The sequence below is a fragment of the Ziziphus jujuba genome, chromosome 1 (genome assembly GCF_031755915.1).
Source record: "Ziziphus jujuba cultivar Dongzao chromosome 1, ASM3175591v1".
NCBI lineage: Eukaryota > Viridiplantae > Streptophyta > Magnoliopsida > Rosales > Rhamnaceae > Ziziphus > Ziziphus jujuba.
In genome coordinates, this window is record NC_083379.1 from 14,319,269 (window position 1) to 14,337,465 (window position 18,197).

Consider the following 18,197-nt stretch of genomic DNA (forward strand, 5'->3'; position numbering starts at 1 on the left):
CTAATATTGTTATTCTATTTTTGTATCTATTCTGCAAACCAAATATATTTTAATATTAATTTTATCAAAATATTCATTAAATTTATTTATAAATGATATGAAAAATGATAATCTATATTCAAATATAAAACCAACTCTAAGATTTTTTTAAAAGGATAGCTATTCTTTAAATGAAAGCATATTTCATTATATGGGACAATTATTCCTAAATGCAAGAAATTCTAATGTAGTTATTCTATTTTTGTATCTATGCTGCAAACCAAACATGTCCTAATATTATTTTTATCAAAATATTCATCAAATTTATTTATAAATGATATGACAAATGATAAAACAATATTATATTTTTTGTTCATTTATTATTTATTTAAAAGTTCACTTATTAATATTTAAGTTATATAAATATGTTAACCTATAATATATTGACACATATTATTTGATAAATATTTTTAGTAAGTATTTTGATGCCTATTATATATATCTATAGTGACAACAAAATAAACACTTTAGCTGGCTAATATATTTTGTTAAAGATAAAGAAAAAAAAATCTAGCTAAAATATTTTATTGACAAAATCATACTTTGAGTAACAAAAATTTTATATATATTGTGGCCAAATCACAAATTTGATGCATCGAATGCTCCTTTTTGGTCAAGCATATTATCTCAATTGATAAGTCATTTACACTTACAATTAATGCCGCTCTTTGTACTAATATAAGTTTGATTTATTAATAATAAAGCATTGTAAATGTTTTAAAATAAAACTTAGATGTTCTATATATGCATTTGATGCTTTTTTATTTAAAATTTAAAAATAAAAAAATTATTATATGTACCAGATAATATATAAATACTTTGATTTCCAAATTAGTTTTGTACTATTTATTTTATTTTTTTATTTATTTTTCCCTAAAATTAGTATTTTTCTGTTATAATTGGATAATATAGATTTATAAGATAATTTTTTCTCAATTTATTAAATTTAATCTTAGTCATGTTAATTTTTTTCACAATTTATTAAATTTAATCTTAGTCATGTTTTAAAAACTGTTTATAGGATATACTTGTCATTAGGGGTGGGCAAAAATCGAACCGGACCGATCAAACCGACCAAACCGACATATTTGGTTTGGTTTAGATTGGTTTTAATTTATTAATCGGTTTGGTTCGGTTAAATATATAAAAAAAACATAAATAGTCGGTTCGGGTTGTAGGTTGGATAAAATTTATCCAACTCAACCCGCACTAAACCGATCATCAATTAAATTAACATTTTATTTTACTTTTATATATAAATATAGTATATAATTATAAAATAAAACTATTATTTTATTTATTGTGAGAATAGGATTGAAGAGTGTGGAAGAAGACTTTTTAAAATAATTTTTATTTTTATGGATTGTTAGTTTATTTAATTATAAGTTCATTTTAAAATTTAAGATTTCAAATATGGATTATATTCTATTTTATAATTAATAATGGTTGTAGATTTGTTATAGAATTTATTTGTTGGTGTATGATGTATTAGTATAATTAGGTTGTAGTTGTAGACTTATATTATAGTTATATGGTTTTATTTTGTATTATCTTACTTGTATTGTAGTTGTATGGTTTCATGTTGCATTGTAGTTAATAGTTAGTTTATTTGGTATTTTTGCTAGTTGAATGTATATTAAAATTATTTAATTTAGATATTATTTAATTTAGATAATAGCTTGAAAAAGATGCTTAATTCAAAATATAATGCATGAATATGATTGAAGATTGATAATTAAAAAGGCCTAAAAAAACTTTATACAATTTTGAACCCAATGTGTACAATTTTTATCTCAAAATAGCATAAATAAAAAAATTTGGGCCGAAATCCAAACCGACCTAAACCGTTAACCCAACCCAAACCGACCAATGATCATCGATTTGGTTCGGTTCGGGTTGAACATGGTGGTCGGTTTGGTTTGGTTTCGTATCCAATCCAAACTGAATTGGTCGGTTCGGTTTAAATAATCTATAAAACCGAATCAAACCGCACCGAACCCACCCCTACTTGTCATATATAAACTATTAAAGCTATTTTTTCTTTTTTTTTTGGGAAAAAGACTATTGAAACTATTCTATTGATTACAAAATTCACATTAGAGTTATATATATGTTATTTAAATGTTTTTGCCCAATTTATCCAAATAAAAAAAAAAAGCTGCCTAAAACATTCCGTTAAAAGAAAAAAAAAAAAAAAGCAGTAACAAAATTTTATATTATATCGAGGCTAAATCACAATGTCTTCTGTTGATTATTTTCTATTTTCAATAATATAAATTTCATTTAAAATATTCTATTTTTCATTATCTTATGTTATATATTTAAATATTTTTATTTGTATTCTATTTTTTTATTTTTCATATTGGTGGTATTTTTTACATAGGTTGAGTGAATTGTTTAGCTGTAGATTAAATTATGCAAGCAAATTTTCAATGCTACTGACAACATTGCTCCCTTCTCTCACAAACAGGTGATCAGGTTGACTTAGAAGCTACAAATGTGGCCCCGCGTGTTTTTAAGAGAGGGACTAGTGCTCTCTTGGAAGCACCTTCAATTTTTTTCTTTTTTAAATAGGCAATAGAAAGGGACAAATTATATGTTATAGTAAACTTATATGTGACTAGTTTATTTAAATAGGCAATAGAAAGGAACCATTCATTGCATTATATATATATATATATATATATTGGAGCTCATGATGTCACGTTTTTCTATATATACAAGGTCCAAAGAAATGTCAATTATAGGCCAAGTAACAATTTTGTGGCGACCAAATACAGTCAAATGGCCATGAACAACATTTCACAGTTGAAGTTCATAATCTCCATCTTCATCCTCATCTCCATCCTCACTCCACAAGCTTATTCACAGTCCAATGAATGTCAGACGGTATCCAACAATTCCTGCAACAACAAGGCAAGGGCTTTGCCCCTCAAGATCATTGCCATTGTGTCCATTCTCATCACCAGCATGATTGGAGTTTGTTTACCCCTTTTTACCCGTTCAATCAAAGCCCTGCATCCTGATCGAAGCCTGTTCGTGATCGTTAAGTCCTTCGCGGCCGGAATCATCCTTGCCACCGGATTCATGCACGTGTTGCCGGATTCGTTTGACATGTTATGGTCTGATTGCTTGGAAAACAATCCATGGCACAAGTTTCCTTTCACAGGCTTTGTTGCCATGTTGTCTGCAATTGTGACTTTAATGGTGGATTCCTTGGCTACTAGCCTGTATAGCAAGAAATGTAACAAGGAAATTATCCCTGAACATGGTGATATGCCTGTTGAGGGAGATCAAGAGATGGCTGTAATGGATGCTTCTCATTTTCATGTCCAGCATCATCATGGTTTCAAGGCAGATGGAGTTGACTCGCAACTTCTTCGTTATCGCGTCGTTGCCATGGTGAGATATTATCAATTAAATTATTGTCTTTTTCTCAGTGATAAAATTGCTCGCCGCCTTTGCTAAGAAAATATAAATATAATGATTTTAATAGCTCAAGTGCTTTTGGATTATAGTATGTGTTTTATTGTTTTGCAGGTGTTGGAATTGGGAATAGTTGTTCATTCAGTGGTAATAGGGCTTTCACTTGGAGCTTCAAATAATACTTGCTCAATAAAAGGTCTTGTTGCTGCCCTTTGCTTCCATCAAATGTTTGAAGGCATGGGACTTGGAGGTTGCATTCTACAGGTATATATATGTATCTTATATATGGAAAAAGAAATATATATATATATATATATTTCTTTTCCATATTTAACATATATTTAATAAAAATATCATGTTGTTTTTTATTTATGAACTAGGCTGAGTACAAGTTCCTAAAGAAGGCAATCATGGTGTTCTTCTTCTCTGTAACAACACCATTTGGAATTGCTCTTGGTTTAGCCATGTCAAGCACATACAAAGAAAACAGTCCGAGTGCATTGATCACCGTTGGATTGCTGAATGCATCATCAGCTGGGCTTTTGATATACATGGCTTTGGTTGATCTTCTAGCTGCAGATTTCATGGGTGCCAAGTTACAAGGTAGCATTAAGCTTCAGATTAAATCTTATATTGCTGTTCTTTTAGGTGCTGGTGGAATGTCTGTCATGGCCAAATGGGCTTGAGACTTGAGACATGATGGCGATGATGATGAAAAATCTAATTCCAAATCATCATGTATAAAAAATTAAATATTGTAATAAAATCCCCTTTTCTATAAAACCTATCACAAAATTTATCACATCATATGGATCTATCCATATATGTGGTGTAAATTTTACATAGGTTTGTAAAATAGGCTTCTATAATCCAGGACTATCTTCTTCTTTTTTTTCTTTTTTTTTTTAAACTAATATGAAAAGTAGCCAATTTGTACCTTTCTATGTACTTGCTTGGACATTTTCCTTTTTAACTTATAATTATTAAATATAGCTAGAAAATATAATAGAATAAGAATGAAGATGTTGAAATCTTACCCTTCTAGAGCATAGAAAATTTCAAACAATATAACAGACCAAACCCCAAGCTTTATATATATATGTATATATATATATATATAGTTTTGAAAAAATGAGAAATTTATTGAGGAGGGTGAAGGATAGTACCAACAGTTTTCATATCTGTACCATGAAAAGGTGAATATACTCAGGATGATTTGGTTGAATGTACTCAAGATGATTTGGTGCTGTGTAAAAGAAGAGCAAAAGGAAAATGATGATAAGCTTGACGGGTTGTGGCAAAATTGGTAACATTAATGGTCTCCTTGAATTTGTGTAGATATATATATATATATATATATAGTTGTCTAAGTCTTAATCTTTGAACCCGTATATGCTGTTGAAGCATTCATATGGTAGCTAGGAAATTAATATATATATATATATATATATATGTTGGTAAATGGTCATGACTCATCATGGCAAACGATGAAAAAAAAAAGGGGGAGAAAGGGATGTAGAAGAAAAAAGAATATTCGAAAGAATTATTCGCAAAATTCTTTTTATGGTTATCTACGCAACTTAGTCATTTGGAAGGGAATTAGAATAGAAATGCTTAGACCAGAGACCAGGCCCTCAATTATTTTAATTCTTCTCGTCGGCTCTCGTTAACCTAATCAAGATAAATGGTACTTTTTATACGTCATTCATGCCATCAAAGTCTAGAATGTGATACATTTTTTATTTAATATTCAATAACATTAATCCGTAAACAATTATACTATTATTTTGATAAAGAATATTAGTTTAACTGGTTGGACATTTCTATTTATATTTACGGGAATATGAATTTGAATTATAATAAATTAAAAATTTTGGATAAATTGTAATTTAGGTAAATTGTTTTAAAAAAAAAGAAATTATACTATCATTTTTAAGTAGTGTACTATTCAAAGAATTTTAAAAAAAATTTTGATTTCGAAATTATTGTATATATAATGAAATAATGCTTTAATTTGTCACTAAGAATTGTTCTCACAGGAACTTATATATACCTAGCAATACTCCATGAAGCAAGTTAATTATGTATAAGATCAATTAAGGTGTGTCATGAAACTAGATTGATTTAGCAGTTTATAAATAAGACCCGCTTCTGTATTAATGTAATTTTCATCATAAGTTATAAAAGTTTTACGTCTAATTTTTTCTTCTGTTTTTTTACCAGCTTATTATCTTATTCTCTTAATTACTTTTTACCAAGATTTTTTGAAAGCAAAAAATAAAATAAAAGGCACTCCATTTGATGGGTGAGACAAAAGGTACATATTAAAATGTAAATGTAATATTATTTCAGCATGTTGAGGGCCACCAAACTTTGTTTACTAAATGATAAAACAATATTAAACAAAAAAAAATTTAATGAGAAAATAGATTGTTAGTTGACAAAAAAACTAAACTCCATAGATTCACGGAAATTGAATCCAATATTGATATCCTACGGCATTATATCAGTTTAAACCCAATATATATACAATCTTAAATATGAATTATCCTTTCTGAAAGCAAGAAAGAATAAAGTAGAGGCCTTCAATGGATGGGTGAGACAAGAGGGTGGTGATAAGCATTATAATAAAACATTGGCTTTGTTACCGAAAAGATTAGAATATAATTGATTAAAAAAACGATATATTTCGAAACTGTGTGATAAACAAAATTTGTTAGAGCAAAAATCGATGCATTATTAAACCAAATTTATGTTGTTTGATTTATTTAATAGTTGTATCAGTCTGCAAATATATATGTTTCAAAAAAAAAATAGTTGTAATTGATATATATTATTACAACAATGGTTTGTTTTATTTATTTATTTTTTAAAACAAATTCATTTTATTTTTCAAAAAGTTAAAAATATGATTTTACTCAAAATTTTGGATATTCTACATAATAAAAATTAGGGGATTCCACTTACACGACTAAATTTTATCTTCCCTACTGCAATTTGTTGATTAGGCAATTATATTCACACAATAAAAATTATTAACCATACTATAATTTACATATATCCAATATTAAAATTTAATTTTTCTATCTGGCACATGTATATTGAAGTGCATATATTTTTTCAGTTTCAATTTTATGTTTTTATCTATTATTAAGAATATGATATATATAGCCTAAATATACTGAAAAGTGTACATTTTTCCAATTTATACAATCCGGATTTATGTTTTTATTTTTTTGGTTAAAAATACAATATATATATATATATATATATATATAATCTGAACAATATTGAGATATTTTAATATATGTAATCTGGAAAATATAGCAAGTTTTGCAGTGTAAATAAAACTGCACTTTAATTTTTTTTATTTACAACTTTAGCCTTACATTAAATTACTATAAGGATTATTATGAAATTAATTAGTAAATACACTCCAACTACGAAATCAAAGATTCTTGTGTTTGACTATAAAAAAGCAAAGAGCAATTATTCAACTTCTAGGCATTCATTCAAACTTTAGTATGTTTTAACTCCATTTTTACATAACTTTTATCTTATTTTCCACTGTTCTTAAAGCTCTGTCAAACCAACCATTCTACTTTCAACAACATATATACCCCACCTTACCTCCCTTGCCAAATAATATTTTCATATTCTTTTTCATAGATTTACAATTGAAATTAAATTTCATAATTTATAATCATATTATGGGAGAAACATGTATGAAAAATGTAAGCTTCAGCTTTCATTGGGGTTCTTTCTTTTTTGTTTTTATTTTTTATTTTTTATTTTTTTTTGGGGTGTGCTGTGATATGCTAAAATAACCAGAGTCAAAAAAAAAAAAAAAATTAGATTGTGCCGTACTATGCAATTGAATGTCTTAGACATGTTTGGTAATTTGAAACCAAACATCCTTAGTTTGTTTAATAATATAAAGGTAGGCTATCTAATAATGTTCAACAAACCAAAACCAAACTTACCAAAAAAAAAAAAAAAAAAAAAAAAAAAAAAAAACAAAGACAAAAGCAAACATACCTTTCAACAGTTATCAAAATCGAGCTTTATTTCTTTTTCAGCGTTACGTCTTCATTTTTTCACCAAATAAAGCTTCAAATTAAAAATTGTTGTGTATTTTTTTTTTTATTACATTGAAAAATTTGTATCATTTCTTTAAATTTGTTCGAGATTAAAGCGTTTGGTTTTGTGTGACGCTACATGAAATTCGGGTGTTTTAGAAATTAGATGAAGTGTTTTAAAGCCGAAATTTCAACGCTCAAAATCTAAAATCGGATTTTTATTTAAAAAAAAAAATTCTAAAATCGGAAAGCCCAAGCCCAATTCTTTGTTTTTTTTTATTTTATTGAAGGATGCCCAAGCCCCAATTTGGGTACGTAATATTTTCTTTTGCAGTGGAATGTAAATATTTGTATTCCTAAACTTGACTTTAGAATATATGTTCAAATTCTAGTTCAAATTAAATTTAGGTGAATGTTAATTTAGAATATGTTTTAATTCTTAAAAAAAAAAAAAAGCCCAAATCAGTATGTGATATTAATTTTTTCCCCAAAAAAAGAATCCCATAATTGCTTCTTTTTGTTTTTTTTCCACAACTGTGGAACGAAACTGGGCTAGAAATATTAAAGTACAATAAATATTGTAGTTAAGGGATAAAAGTGCTAAAATTTTTGGAGCCGAAAATGCAAAACATTAAATAAAATAAAGTGAAATAATCCTTCAATGGAAACTAACCCACACACATACAATTCAATACAATATTAAGAAAAAACCAAACTCTAAGAATGAAAGTGCAAACAACCCAACAAAATAAATACATTTGAAAAAAAAAAACTTTAAATAATCCTTCAATAAAAAGTAAAAACTGCATAGGTTTTCATGTTCGTTCCCAATCTTTATCTTCCAAATCTCATAGTAGGTGATATGATCCAATCAAATGAGACCCACATAAAAAATACAACAAATGGGGTGGGTCTACATTATTGAAAGTGAAATGGACCTGTCTACCAAATGTGTAATAATATTAATGGGGGGTGCATGTATAACATTATTCGAAATGAGCACTGTAAAATCTCCAACCGCATGTGTATTCTTTTTTATTTTTTTATTTTTTTTAAGCAAGCGAAGAATGCCAGCACAGCAGATATTTCCTTTGCTCTTACGCCAACACCCAACTATCCTAAAACAATCAAATACTATTTAAGAGTGATGATGATGATGATGGTGAAAATATTGAATGATGAATATGACTCCTTTTTTTTTTTCTCTCGCCACATCCTACAGAACAAAATAAATGAATCAACAAGGCTTAAAAAAGTCAAGAAATACATAAAAAATTCCAAAAGCATCTCTGCCTTGTAAGACTAAGAAGAAAGAGGGAGGCATTGAGAGGATCAAAAAGGGGAGCAGTTGTCAGATTAGGGTTATTGTACAGAAAAAGAAAAAAGAAATTACCCACCCATTCAGACAACCAACCCAAAAAGAATCAATCTGAATTTGATTCCCCTCCTCCTCTTCACCTCAAAAACCGCCATGGTATGGTATAGAACCTTCGCTTCTTGCTTTGCTACTCATATTCTCTCCTGCTTCTTTTTTCTTTTTCTTTTTTTTCTTTTTTAAGATAAAGATGGAGTTTTTTTTTTTTTGGTTAATATATGTTTAATGGGTTTTTTGGATATATTTTTATTTGTGTGAAGAAGACAAATATCTTTATTTATTTTTGGTACCAGACCATTGTTTTTTGCTTTTATTTTTTATTTTTTATTTTTTTTTATAATATGTAATAGTGGGTTTGGGGTGTGATAAAGCGTGGATTTTTTTTGGTTCTTTTGATTGACTTTTTGGTGGGTATTTTCTAAAGTTGTTTGAAATTCTGTAGGTGGAAGATCAATGTATAATACGAATCTTGTTCGTTGATTTTTTTTTTTTTTTAATTTTTTAAAGGATGGGTTGTTGATGCAATATGAAGTTTCGGATCGATTCTTGAATGGCGTCCGCTTGCATCGTGACGGCGAAGTGGTGCTTACTATTCTTTGTGATTTTTGAAAGAAATAGATGCTCCTCTTATAAGGATTCCCAGTTTGATTTTAATGGTGGGTTCCGATTAGATTTTAGCATCAACCGTCCCTTCAAGTATTAAAATTGCAAACTTTTTTTTTTTTTTGGGTTTTGGTTGAGAAATTTGTATAAAAAATGGAGGATGAGGCAGTTTTTGGTCATGGGACTTCCCTGAATGTAGTCAGGGAAGAAGATGAAGAAGAGTTTCGGAGTTGCTGCGAAGATGAGGAGGTGTGGAAGGATAATGAAGAACCGCTGAAAGGTGGTGAGACAAATGATGATCTTGATGAATTTTCTGTGAAGATGTTCTTCAAGGGCATTTCAATATCTGGGTTTGGGGATTCAAGTTCTGGACTTTCAGGAATTGGGGTGTTCATTGAACGATCATCCGCTCTATCTGCTATTCAGGTCCAGAAAAAGCTTGATTTTTATGTGGAGGAGCCTGTGGCAGACTATTTGGCTCTAATGGATGGGCTAATGGAGGTTGCACAGAATAATATTCGTCGTGTATATGCTTTCACAGACTCTGAGCTGCTATATGATCAGGTAATCCTTCATAAAGCTGTTGGTTTGTTAATCTTATATTCTTAATTTCTACGAAGTTTATGTGCTCTGTCAAAACCTAGAATTGACTTCATGAATTCTTGCTGGAATTTCAAAATATCATGAAATATTTTGCTAGATTAGTTTGTTATTTTATAGGAATTCGTATTTCCGCAAGTAATTTAAGACAAATTTTTTGATATGAAAAACCAATAGTTTTGCTTATCGAGAAGATTTTGTGCAATATGTGGCTACTCTTGGTGGTATCTCCTCTTCAATATTGGCTGCCTAAATATCTTGCATTGTGTTGTTGCTAATATTTGTAATTAATTTGGATTGCAAAACGAAAACTATACTACTTTTCATTTTCAAATCAACTTGTGTGCATTCTGAAAATGCAACCCATATTTTCCTAAACTAGATGTTTTCAGTGAATTTAACTAGTGAAATTTAGTACAGTGGCTACTGATTGATTACCTTAAGGGAAGTAAGACAGTTACTATTTTCTACTTACGAAATGCTTTCCATATTTTTCCTAATAACAAAACCTTTCAGATTCGGTGGCTATGTTAACCTGTATTTGGAATAATAGACGCTGATTGTATATGGGATTCCCTTTCATCTTAGACGTTCAGAGTTTGAATTTTCTATTTTAATCTATGCATGTACCAATTTTTATTTAATATTGTAAATTTTCTGACAGATAACAAATGAGAAGAAACTTGAGACTCCGCTTCTAGTTGCTCTGAGGCAAAGGATACTAGAACATGCTAGTAATCTTGAAGCTTTTGTTCTGAAATTTGTTCCCTGTGCTGATCTTGAGAGACCATTGAAACTAGCAAAAGTGGCAATTGGGGTCGTCTCTTTTCCTGAAAAGGGGAATACCTCATTTGAAAATTGTTCGATCTGTTGTGAAGACAAACTTTCCTTAATGATGATCACTCTGAAATGCTCGCATAAGTTCTGTTCTCATTGTATGAGAACCTATGTTGATGGAAAATTACTGTCCTCCCAGGTCCCTACCAGATGTCCTCAGCTGGGATGCAAGTATTGGATCTCCAACACTGAGTGCAAATCTTTTCTTACATCCACTTCCTACGAATCTCTGGAGAAAGCCCTTGCAGAAGCTAATATTTTCCATTGTGATAGAATTTACTGCCCATTTCCAAATTGTTCTGTCCTCCTTGATCCTCGTGAATGTTTATCAGCTAGGGCAAGTTCATCAAGTCAATCAGACAATAGCTGTATTGAGTGTCCGGTTTGTCAGAGATTTATTTGTGTGGATTGTGTGGTGCCTTGGCATTCTTCAATGAGCTGTGAAGAGTACCAAAGCCTCCCATTGGAAGAGAGAGATGCTTCAGACATTACCTTGCATCGCCTGGCACAAAACAAAAAGTGGAGGCGTTGCCAGCAATGTCGAAGAATGATTGAGCTTACTCAAGGTTGTTACCACATGACATGCTGGTAAGATTCCCTTTACTTTAAAAGTTTCCTTGATATTCTGGAAGATTTTAATAGTGTGGTTAGATTAAAGACAAAAGTTAGTACCATTTGTTGTATTTGTATTTTTTTATTTGTTTGTTTGGTGGAACAATAGTGCTGCTTAAAATAATTGGATGATGTCAAGGCCCCCATTCAAAAGGGAATCTTTAAAAGCACTACCCAAATGCCAAAAATTGCATGACTTTTTAAAAAAATCTTTAGGGACAAAGAAAAGTGAAATGAAATGAGTCAATTAACCTGGAAAAGAAATCATGTCTAGATAAGAAATTTTTTCATTAATGATTGAATTAGAGGAACTGAGTGGGAGCAGGAAAGGTATTTGAGAATCTTATATTTAATAAGTTTAATTGTAAGATTTGTATGGTGTTGAAATTAATGTTGTATTTTTTAACTGTGACAAGTAACTGAAGAGTATAAGTTGTTTTATGCGAGAGTCAAGGCAAGTATAAGTTGATTGATGCGGCCAAGAGTAAAGTCAGAGGTTCTCGTTGTGATCGCTTATCTGATGACTTAAAAAGTAGTATGATTTTTAAGATTAAATATCAGTTCACCCAATTCGTTCATCTATGCAACCAATTAGCCTCAGTCCTTTTTCTTTGCTGCTGTAAATTATTTATTTGAGTTTTATATTCTGTTAATGAATCATGTTTCAAGGGTCTATGCATTAATTTTCATATCATGTATTGCAGCCACTATCAAGAAAATAAACCCAATACCCTTATTCATACCATTGAGATGGTGCATCTCCTCTTTGGAATGTTTCTTACATTCCTTTCCAAATAAAAGATTTTTGTTTGATTTTCAAGTGGTCTACTTTTACACAGGATTGAATTCATGCATGCTTAAATGCATAGACCCAATTCTTGGGTTGTTCAACAGGAAAGAGAGACTACAATAAAAGATTTTTGTTTGATTTTCAAGTGGTCTACTTTTACACAGGATTGAATTCATGCATGCTTAAATGCATAGACCCAATTCTTGGGTTGTTCAACAGGAAAGAGAGACTACAATCTTAATGATATATTGAATTTATCTTCAGCGTTTGCTGCTTGTTAGTTTTGGTTATGTTCTTGACAACATTTTGAATTTTTCTTCAGCATTTTGCTCCCTTTTTAGTTTTTGAAATGTTCTCTGAAACTAGAAGTTCTATGAGTTTTTGGCTCGAAGAAATATTCTTTCATGATTCAGTTATTAGGAAGAGTCACCTGTATGGTTATGTGCTATTATTTATTTTGTGCATAATGTAATTAGCTTTTTCTAACTTCCAAATTTACAATTGAACCTTCAGAGCACGTAGGCCTTTCACTTTTGGTTGTAGTCAGTTTTATTATGTACTAAGAGGTATCTTTTCAAAATTCTGTAGTTAGGAGCAAACAATTGTATTAACATGGTGGTTGTGCCATTCATATTTGGCGTATCTAACCCATCTTGATTGTATTCCCAACACTGAATATGAACCTTTAGAACCTTATCCTTTTAAGTAAAACTACAATGAGTTTATAGAATGATCCTTAAAGGGGCAATGGCCATGATTCAGTTCTCCTCCAAACACAATTCATGCTGCCCCATATTAAGGAGTTGAAAGGTTTATTGGAAATGTCTCAAGCATTTCAGGTCTGTGGTTTTGTTATTGAACTTCCTGAAGCCAGCTTTTTTAGCATTTTGGATTACTAACATCCTTGTCAGGGGAGATAATTTAGAATTTGACCATAAAAGATTAAACTTGCGAGTATATATTGTATTTTTCTTGGTATCTGTAAATTTTATATTTAAGGTCAAATAAGAATGCCTTTCACGTTTGTTTATTCATTTTCTTTCATAAGATATGTTGGATGATGGGTATGAACTTCATAATTTTCAGTCACATTAATGTAGGTGAATGTTGAAAGGTGGAAGATATTTTTAAGATGCAATATGAAAGCCATTAGGGGACTATTTTATTCTGGAGTGTTCAGGTTATAGAGACCATATGTGTTTGCCTGGTGTTTTAGCTCTCTCTCTCTCATACTGGGGCGGATTTTAGTGCTGCATGACATTTGTTTCTAGCATGTCAAGATGTTATGCACCTTACTGCCAATGCTAATGCAGATGAAATTAAGAAAGGGACAAAAAAATATGTCGAAGTAGTTAATGTTCACAGGATTTTCCAGTGAGACTACTTGTTTGGAAAAATTGTTTGCCAAAGTTGATGTTTTATGCTGGTTTTAGTAAGGCATTAACTTGTTAAATTTCTGGTTTAGCAATATCATTGACGTCCTGTTTGGTATGTTTGCATGACACAAGGATGTTTTCTATTCACACTTAAGTTTCTAGTCCTTTTAAAGTAGTTATTAAATCTAAATTCCGAAAGCATGTGTATAACATTTTCAGGTGTGGGCATGAGTTCTGTTATTCTTGTGGTGCGGAATATAGGGAAGGTCAACAGACTTGTCAATGTGCTTTCTGGGATGAAGACAATTCTGAAGACTTGGTAACCCAATCTATGCAAGAATCGGAGCAATGGGCATGGGAAACATTCAATTCACTCCCCATGGTCATGGATGCATACTCAGACCAAGAGAGGTCACAGCTTGCACTAATCCAGAGGTTCCTTGCGGGGGGTTTCAGTCTGAGCGACCATCACCCTTACCAATCCCCGCCTCGTTGTACAGATTCCTATGTAGATGCGATGAAAGATCTCAATCAGCTGCCTTGGCTCGAGAGATTTGTTTCCGTCATAAGTGACAACTACTATGAAGACTATATCCAATGAAACCTAGTATAGGACTATTCTGATAATATAAAAAAGAGCTGGTTATAAGCTCCTCAGCCTTACTTGTGTGGAGGTGAAGAGTTTCTCACTCCTGCTACTCCATTTTCAATTTACACAGACCTGCCAAATAGCCCTCTGTAGTTCCATAATCATTTTATGTTAGAAGAATTGCGACCGTGAAGGTCCATGCATAAGATGAGAAGGAAGGAAAGACAATGGTTGATGATGATGCTTTCTTCTTGAAAGAAAGAGTTGATAGGAGATTTGGAAGTTGATTAAATTGAAACGACATTTATCATGTTGTAAATTTAGAAAGAAAGAAAGAATGAAACAAACATTTTCCATTTAATCTGCTCTCTTCCAAGTAAGTTGGGGGAAAATATCCATTCAAAATTTTGAGTTACCTTTCTTTGATCTTTCAGCATATCAAAATAATACAATGGCATAACAATGTTTATATATTTCATAAAAAGTATTATTATTATTATTATTTTTTTTTCTTTTCTTGGTTAGTAATCTTTGCTTCATTAATCCATATACCATCTATGTTTAGTAGTTTGATTCCGGATCTGTCTTAAAAATCCTATGGATTTTTGAAAGCTGTAGTTTCTTGATAGCATGCAAGACTAGCTGATCCATCTGGGGACATGGGTTACCATTATCTTTAATATGCATCTTCATGACTTTTTTAGAGCAATGTGAACCTCCACCGAGACTTTTCATCTCTAGCACATGAAATCATATATATATATATATATATATGTATGTATAAAAGAAAGAAAAATTAAACATGACCAAGATTTGAACAATAACCAGTTATCAATATAAGATTGCATAGGTTTGGAAAATTAAACATAACCAAGATTTGAACAATAACCGGTTATCAATATAAGATTACATAGGTTTGGGACATGAGGGTACACTCAAAGAGGTGGTGAAGGGTATGCGTGAGTCTTTCTTCTTTAGGTAATTTCTGCTGATTACAACGTTGCATGTGGGCCGCTGAATTCAGGCAGGAATTCTTCATCGCTTGAAGTCCGTGAAAGCGTGAACGGGTTCTTGAAAAGATCACCATTTCTTGGTGAGTATAAAATTGAACACCATATAGCAAATGCACAAGTACGAAAGGTGCATTGCAAGTTGTTTGATCAATATGTATGCATGGTGCGCACAAATTCTCTGGATTTTTTTTTGCTTTTTCAAAATTCTTTTATTTATTATTATTACTTTCTGTCTTAGATCTCGTTTTACCGGACGTGATTGTCTGTTATTGCATTTCTTTCTTTCTTTATTTATTTTTTTGGGTAAAACTGTTACTGTGTTTATTTGTTACGTATGTGTAATTGGTTATTATATATATGAACATTATTTTTGTTAATATTATTCTGTATGGTATTAAAGTGTCAAAATATGTCATGTTCTACGTAGACACTACTGCACATTGCTGGTGTTTCTATGTGCTTCTCAATGATTGGCCAAGTTAAATGTAGTTTATATAGAATTTCTGAAATTTTTTAATGAGTGTTGAAAGTTGATTCGTATTATTTTTGTTATTAAAAAATAAAACGTTTATTTATTAGAAATGAGTAACATGCACATTTTTACAAAGGTTGACTTTATATATGCATATTTAACCAAATACAAACATTGGTTGTATTGTAATATTCTAACACCTCTTACTGTGCCAAGATCTGAACCTTTGTGTCCTTGTGTTGCACATGGAATGTCATAATTAATGAATAAAAATCACATGTAAGTCCCATATTTTTGTTCCATCTCTTTCTTAATTTTCGTTTCATTCAATTTGAATTTTAAAATAATATCAGAGTTCAAGATGTTGAATTGAACCATCATTTTTTTATTATTATTAAATATATAGAGTGGAATATAGGGATTTAAATTCAAGATCGTTATCAAAGAAAAAATTGGTTTCTCTATGAGATTGTTTCTCAAAGACTTAGTATATCCATCTTCATTATACCTTGACTTTTCGAACCCAAATTGGCATTACTTAGGCAATTAAAATAAAAGTAATAAAGCTCAATTGCAGCACCGAAAACGGCTGCAATAGGATAGAAAATAATTGATGCCCATGTGACTTCTAAGCATTTGTCAACCAGAAAATTTTGCCACATCCATTAACGTGGTAATCAACTCTATAGAAAACTTCTAACAAACACATGGCATGTCATTTCACATGAAGCTTCCCTTTCCACCTCTATTCATGATGTGGTCCATAAACCCACCTCAAAAACTCACAACTTTAATGCTCCAATTTTCGCCTATTTAATGCCACCTTCCTTCTTCATATTTCAACTTTTACGTTTTCGTAAAAAGTTCGTACTACTTTCTCTGCAACAAACTAGATTTTAGTCTGCCAATATACCCAAAATGTGGCTCTTAACTGAAACAACCAAAAAATAAAAATAAAAAAATAAAAAAATGTTGCCTGAAAAGGTACAAAATATGAACCACCTCTTATCCAAACTGTAGCAAAATCAAATCCCTTATGCAGCTTATATATCCCTAAACCGATTCCATTTGTCTATCAATGCACCAAAGAATCCATTAAGTCAAAGTTCTGAAACTTAATATCCAATTGATCAACTTTGATTATTTATATACAACCAACCTTTTATGAGGCCAACATTACCAAAAATAAAAAATAAAAAATCTTTTATGAGGCCAACTATAATGCCAATCTAAAGTTTCTTATCAAAACTGTTAAAAACATGTTAATCTAATATGTTTTTAGATCAGGTTGTCTTTTTTTGGTCAAAAGATCAGGTTGACTTGACTATATTAATGCACTTTTTTTATGAAGGAAAAAACTCTTCTTTTTTTTTTTTTTTTTTGGTTTTTTCTTTTAATTTAAAGAGAAATCTCTCATTATTACTTTGATGACCATTTAAATCAATAATCTTCAATCCGCCAAGTATAGAAGAATACATATTTAATATATATATATATATACATATACATTTTTTAAGTATGTATAGAAGAATATCATATTAAAACTCTGAAAATTCTGATCATTGCCCTTGAGGAAGCTGCTCGAGAAAGACAAATATTTTGCCTTTATTTTTTTCCTTTTCACCTGCTTTAATATTACTTTTAAGGGGGGGAATCTTTCGGTTTTTGTACTAGAAACTTCAGTACCATACTTTGAGTCTACCTGACAGCAACAGCAAAGCACAAAAGACAGCACAAAAGTGAGCTGTTTCAGAACAGCTGTAAATATGGTAAATAAAACATGGCCCACAAAAAGGTTAACATCTACAAACACAAAATGGTTGCAAAAGCAAGCATTTGCAGAGCAGGAAGCAAATTAACATTTCTCACAGACAGGGACCCCACCAAGAGGGGCAAACTTCATTCCTTATTCATTTGATTGCTTTTGACGCTGCAAAACAAAACAGATGTCCCCACCCTCTTGCTTTGCTCTACCAAACGATATATAACTTTTGCTCTTTTTTACTATGATTAGGGCATAAGACCGATGAGAGTTGGGAGAGAAGAGAAAAGAATTAAGGGGCCCCTACCAAAACTAGCTCATTTGTAGTTGGAACAATTTCACATGATAGAATTAGAATCAAAGAGCATCAAATGGTAAGCCAAAATGACAAACCACAAACTAAAAAACCATGATGTAAAAGTCTGTATTTCCAAATCAAACACAAAATGATGAAAATATAGTATTCCATTATTGATGAGAAGAGTAAGACGAAATGGGTAAACAAAATCAACCATTTTTGGTGGTTGGTTAATTAGACCATACAAAAACCAATTCAGTTGCTCCTCCAATGAAAATGACAACAATTTAAAAGGTAAAATATTTCTCTCCCACAACGCAGTAAGA

The 18,197-nt window shown here is 30.7% G+C and overlaps 2 protein-coding genes across 4 annotated transcripts; both read left to right on the forward strand.

The window, feature by feature from the left end:
• Positions 1 to 2,791: 2,791 nt before the first annotated feature.
• Positions 2,792 to 4,403, forward strand: LOC107420161 (probable zinc transporter 10). The gene is made up of 3 exons (XM_016029057.4): positions 2,792 to 3,441; positions 3,580 to 3,729; positions 3,846 to 4,403. The coding sequence occupies exons 1-3, from the start codon at positions 2,824 to 2,826 to the stop codon at positions 4,149 to 4,151; spliced, it is 1,074 nt and encodes a 357-aa protein (XP_015884543.3). The 5' UTR covers positions 2,792 to 2,823; the 3' UTR covers positions 4,152 to 4,403.
• A 4,177-nt stretch (positions 4,404 to 8,580) lies between these two features.
• Positions 8,581 to 14,828, forward strand: LOC107420701 (E3 ubiquitin-protein ligase RSL1). Of its 3 annotated transcripts, none has more exons than XM_016029739.4 (4): positions 8,581 to 9,023; positions 9,427 to 10,086; positions 10,787 to 11,547; positions 13,957 to 14,828. In XM_016029739.4, the coding sequence occupies exons 2-4, from the start codon at positions 9,676 to 9,678 to the stop codon at positions 14,336 to 14,338; spliced, it is 1,554 nt and encodes a 517-aa protein (XP_015885225.3). In that variant the 5' UTR covers positions 8,581 to 9,023; positions 9,427 to 9,675; the 3' UTR covers positions 14,339 to 14,828. The 3 variants fall into 3 exon arrangements, with proteins under 3 accessions (XP_015885225.3, XP_048331717.2, XP_015885216.3); XM_048475760.2 differs by having other exon boundaries at positions 8,581 to 9,018; positions 9,362 to 10,086; XM_016029730.4 differs by having other exon boundaries at positions 8,581 to 9,018.
• The last annotated feature ends 3,369 nt before the right edge of the window (positions 14,829 to 18,197 follow it).

Excerpts from the sequence above, each read along its gene's own strand:
- LOC107420161 (XM_016029057.4), top strand. The coding sequence starts at position 2,824 with ATGGCCATGAACAACATTTCACAGTTGAAGTTCATAATCTCCATCTTC. Across the intron at positions 3,442-3,579 it reads GTTATCGCGTCGTTGCCATG|GTGTTGGAATTGGGAATAGT; the intron begins GTGAGATATTAT and ends ATTGTTTTGCAG. Across the intron at positions 3,730-3,845 it reads TTGGAGGTTGCATTCTACAG|GCTGAGTACAAGTTCCTAAA; the intron begins GTATATATATGT and ends TTTATGAACTAG.
- LOC107420701 (XM_016029739.4), top strand. The coding sequence starts at position 9,676 with ATGGAGGATGAGGCAGTTTTTGGTCATGGGACTTCCCTGAATGTAGTC. Across the intron at positions 10,087-10,786 it reads CTGAGCTGCTATATGATCAG|ATAACAAATGAGAAGAAACT; the intron begins GTAATCCTTCAT and ends ATTTTCTGACAG. Across the intron at positions 11,548-13,956 it reads TGTTACCACATGACATGCTG|GTGTGGGCATGAGTTCTGTT; the intron begins GTAAGATTCCCT and ends TAACATTTTCAG.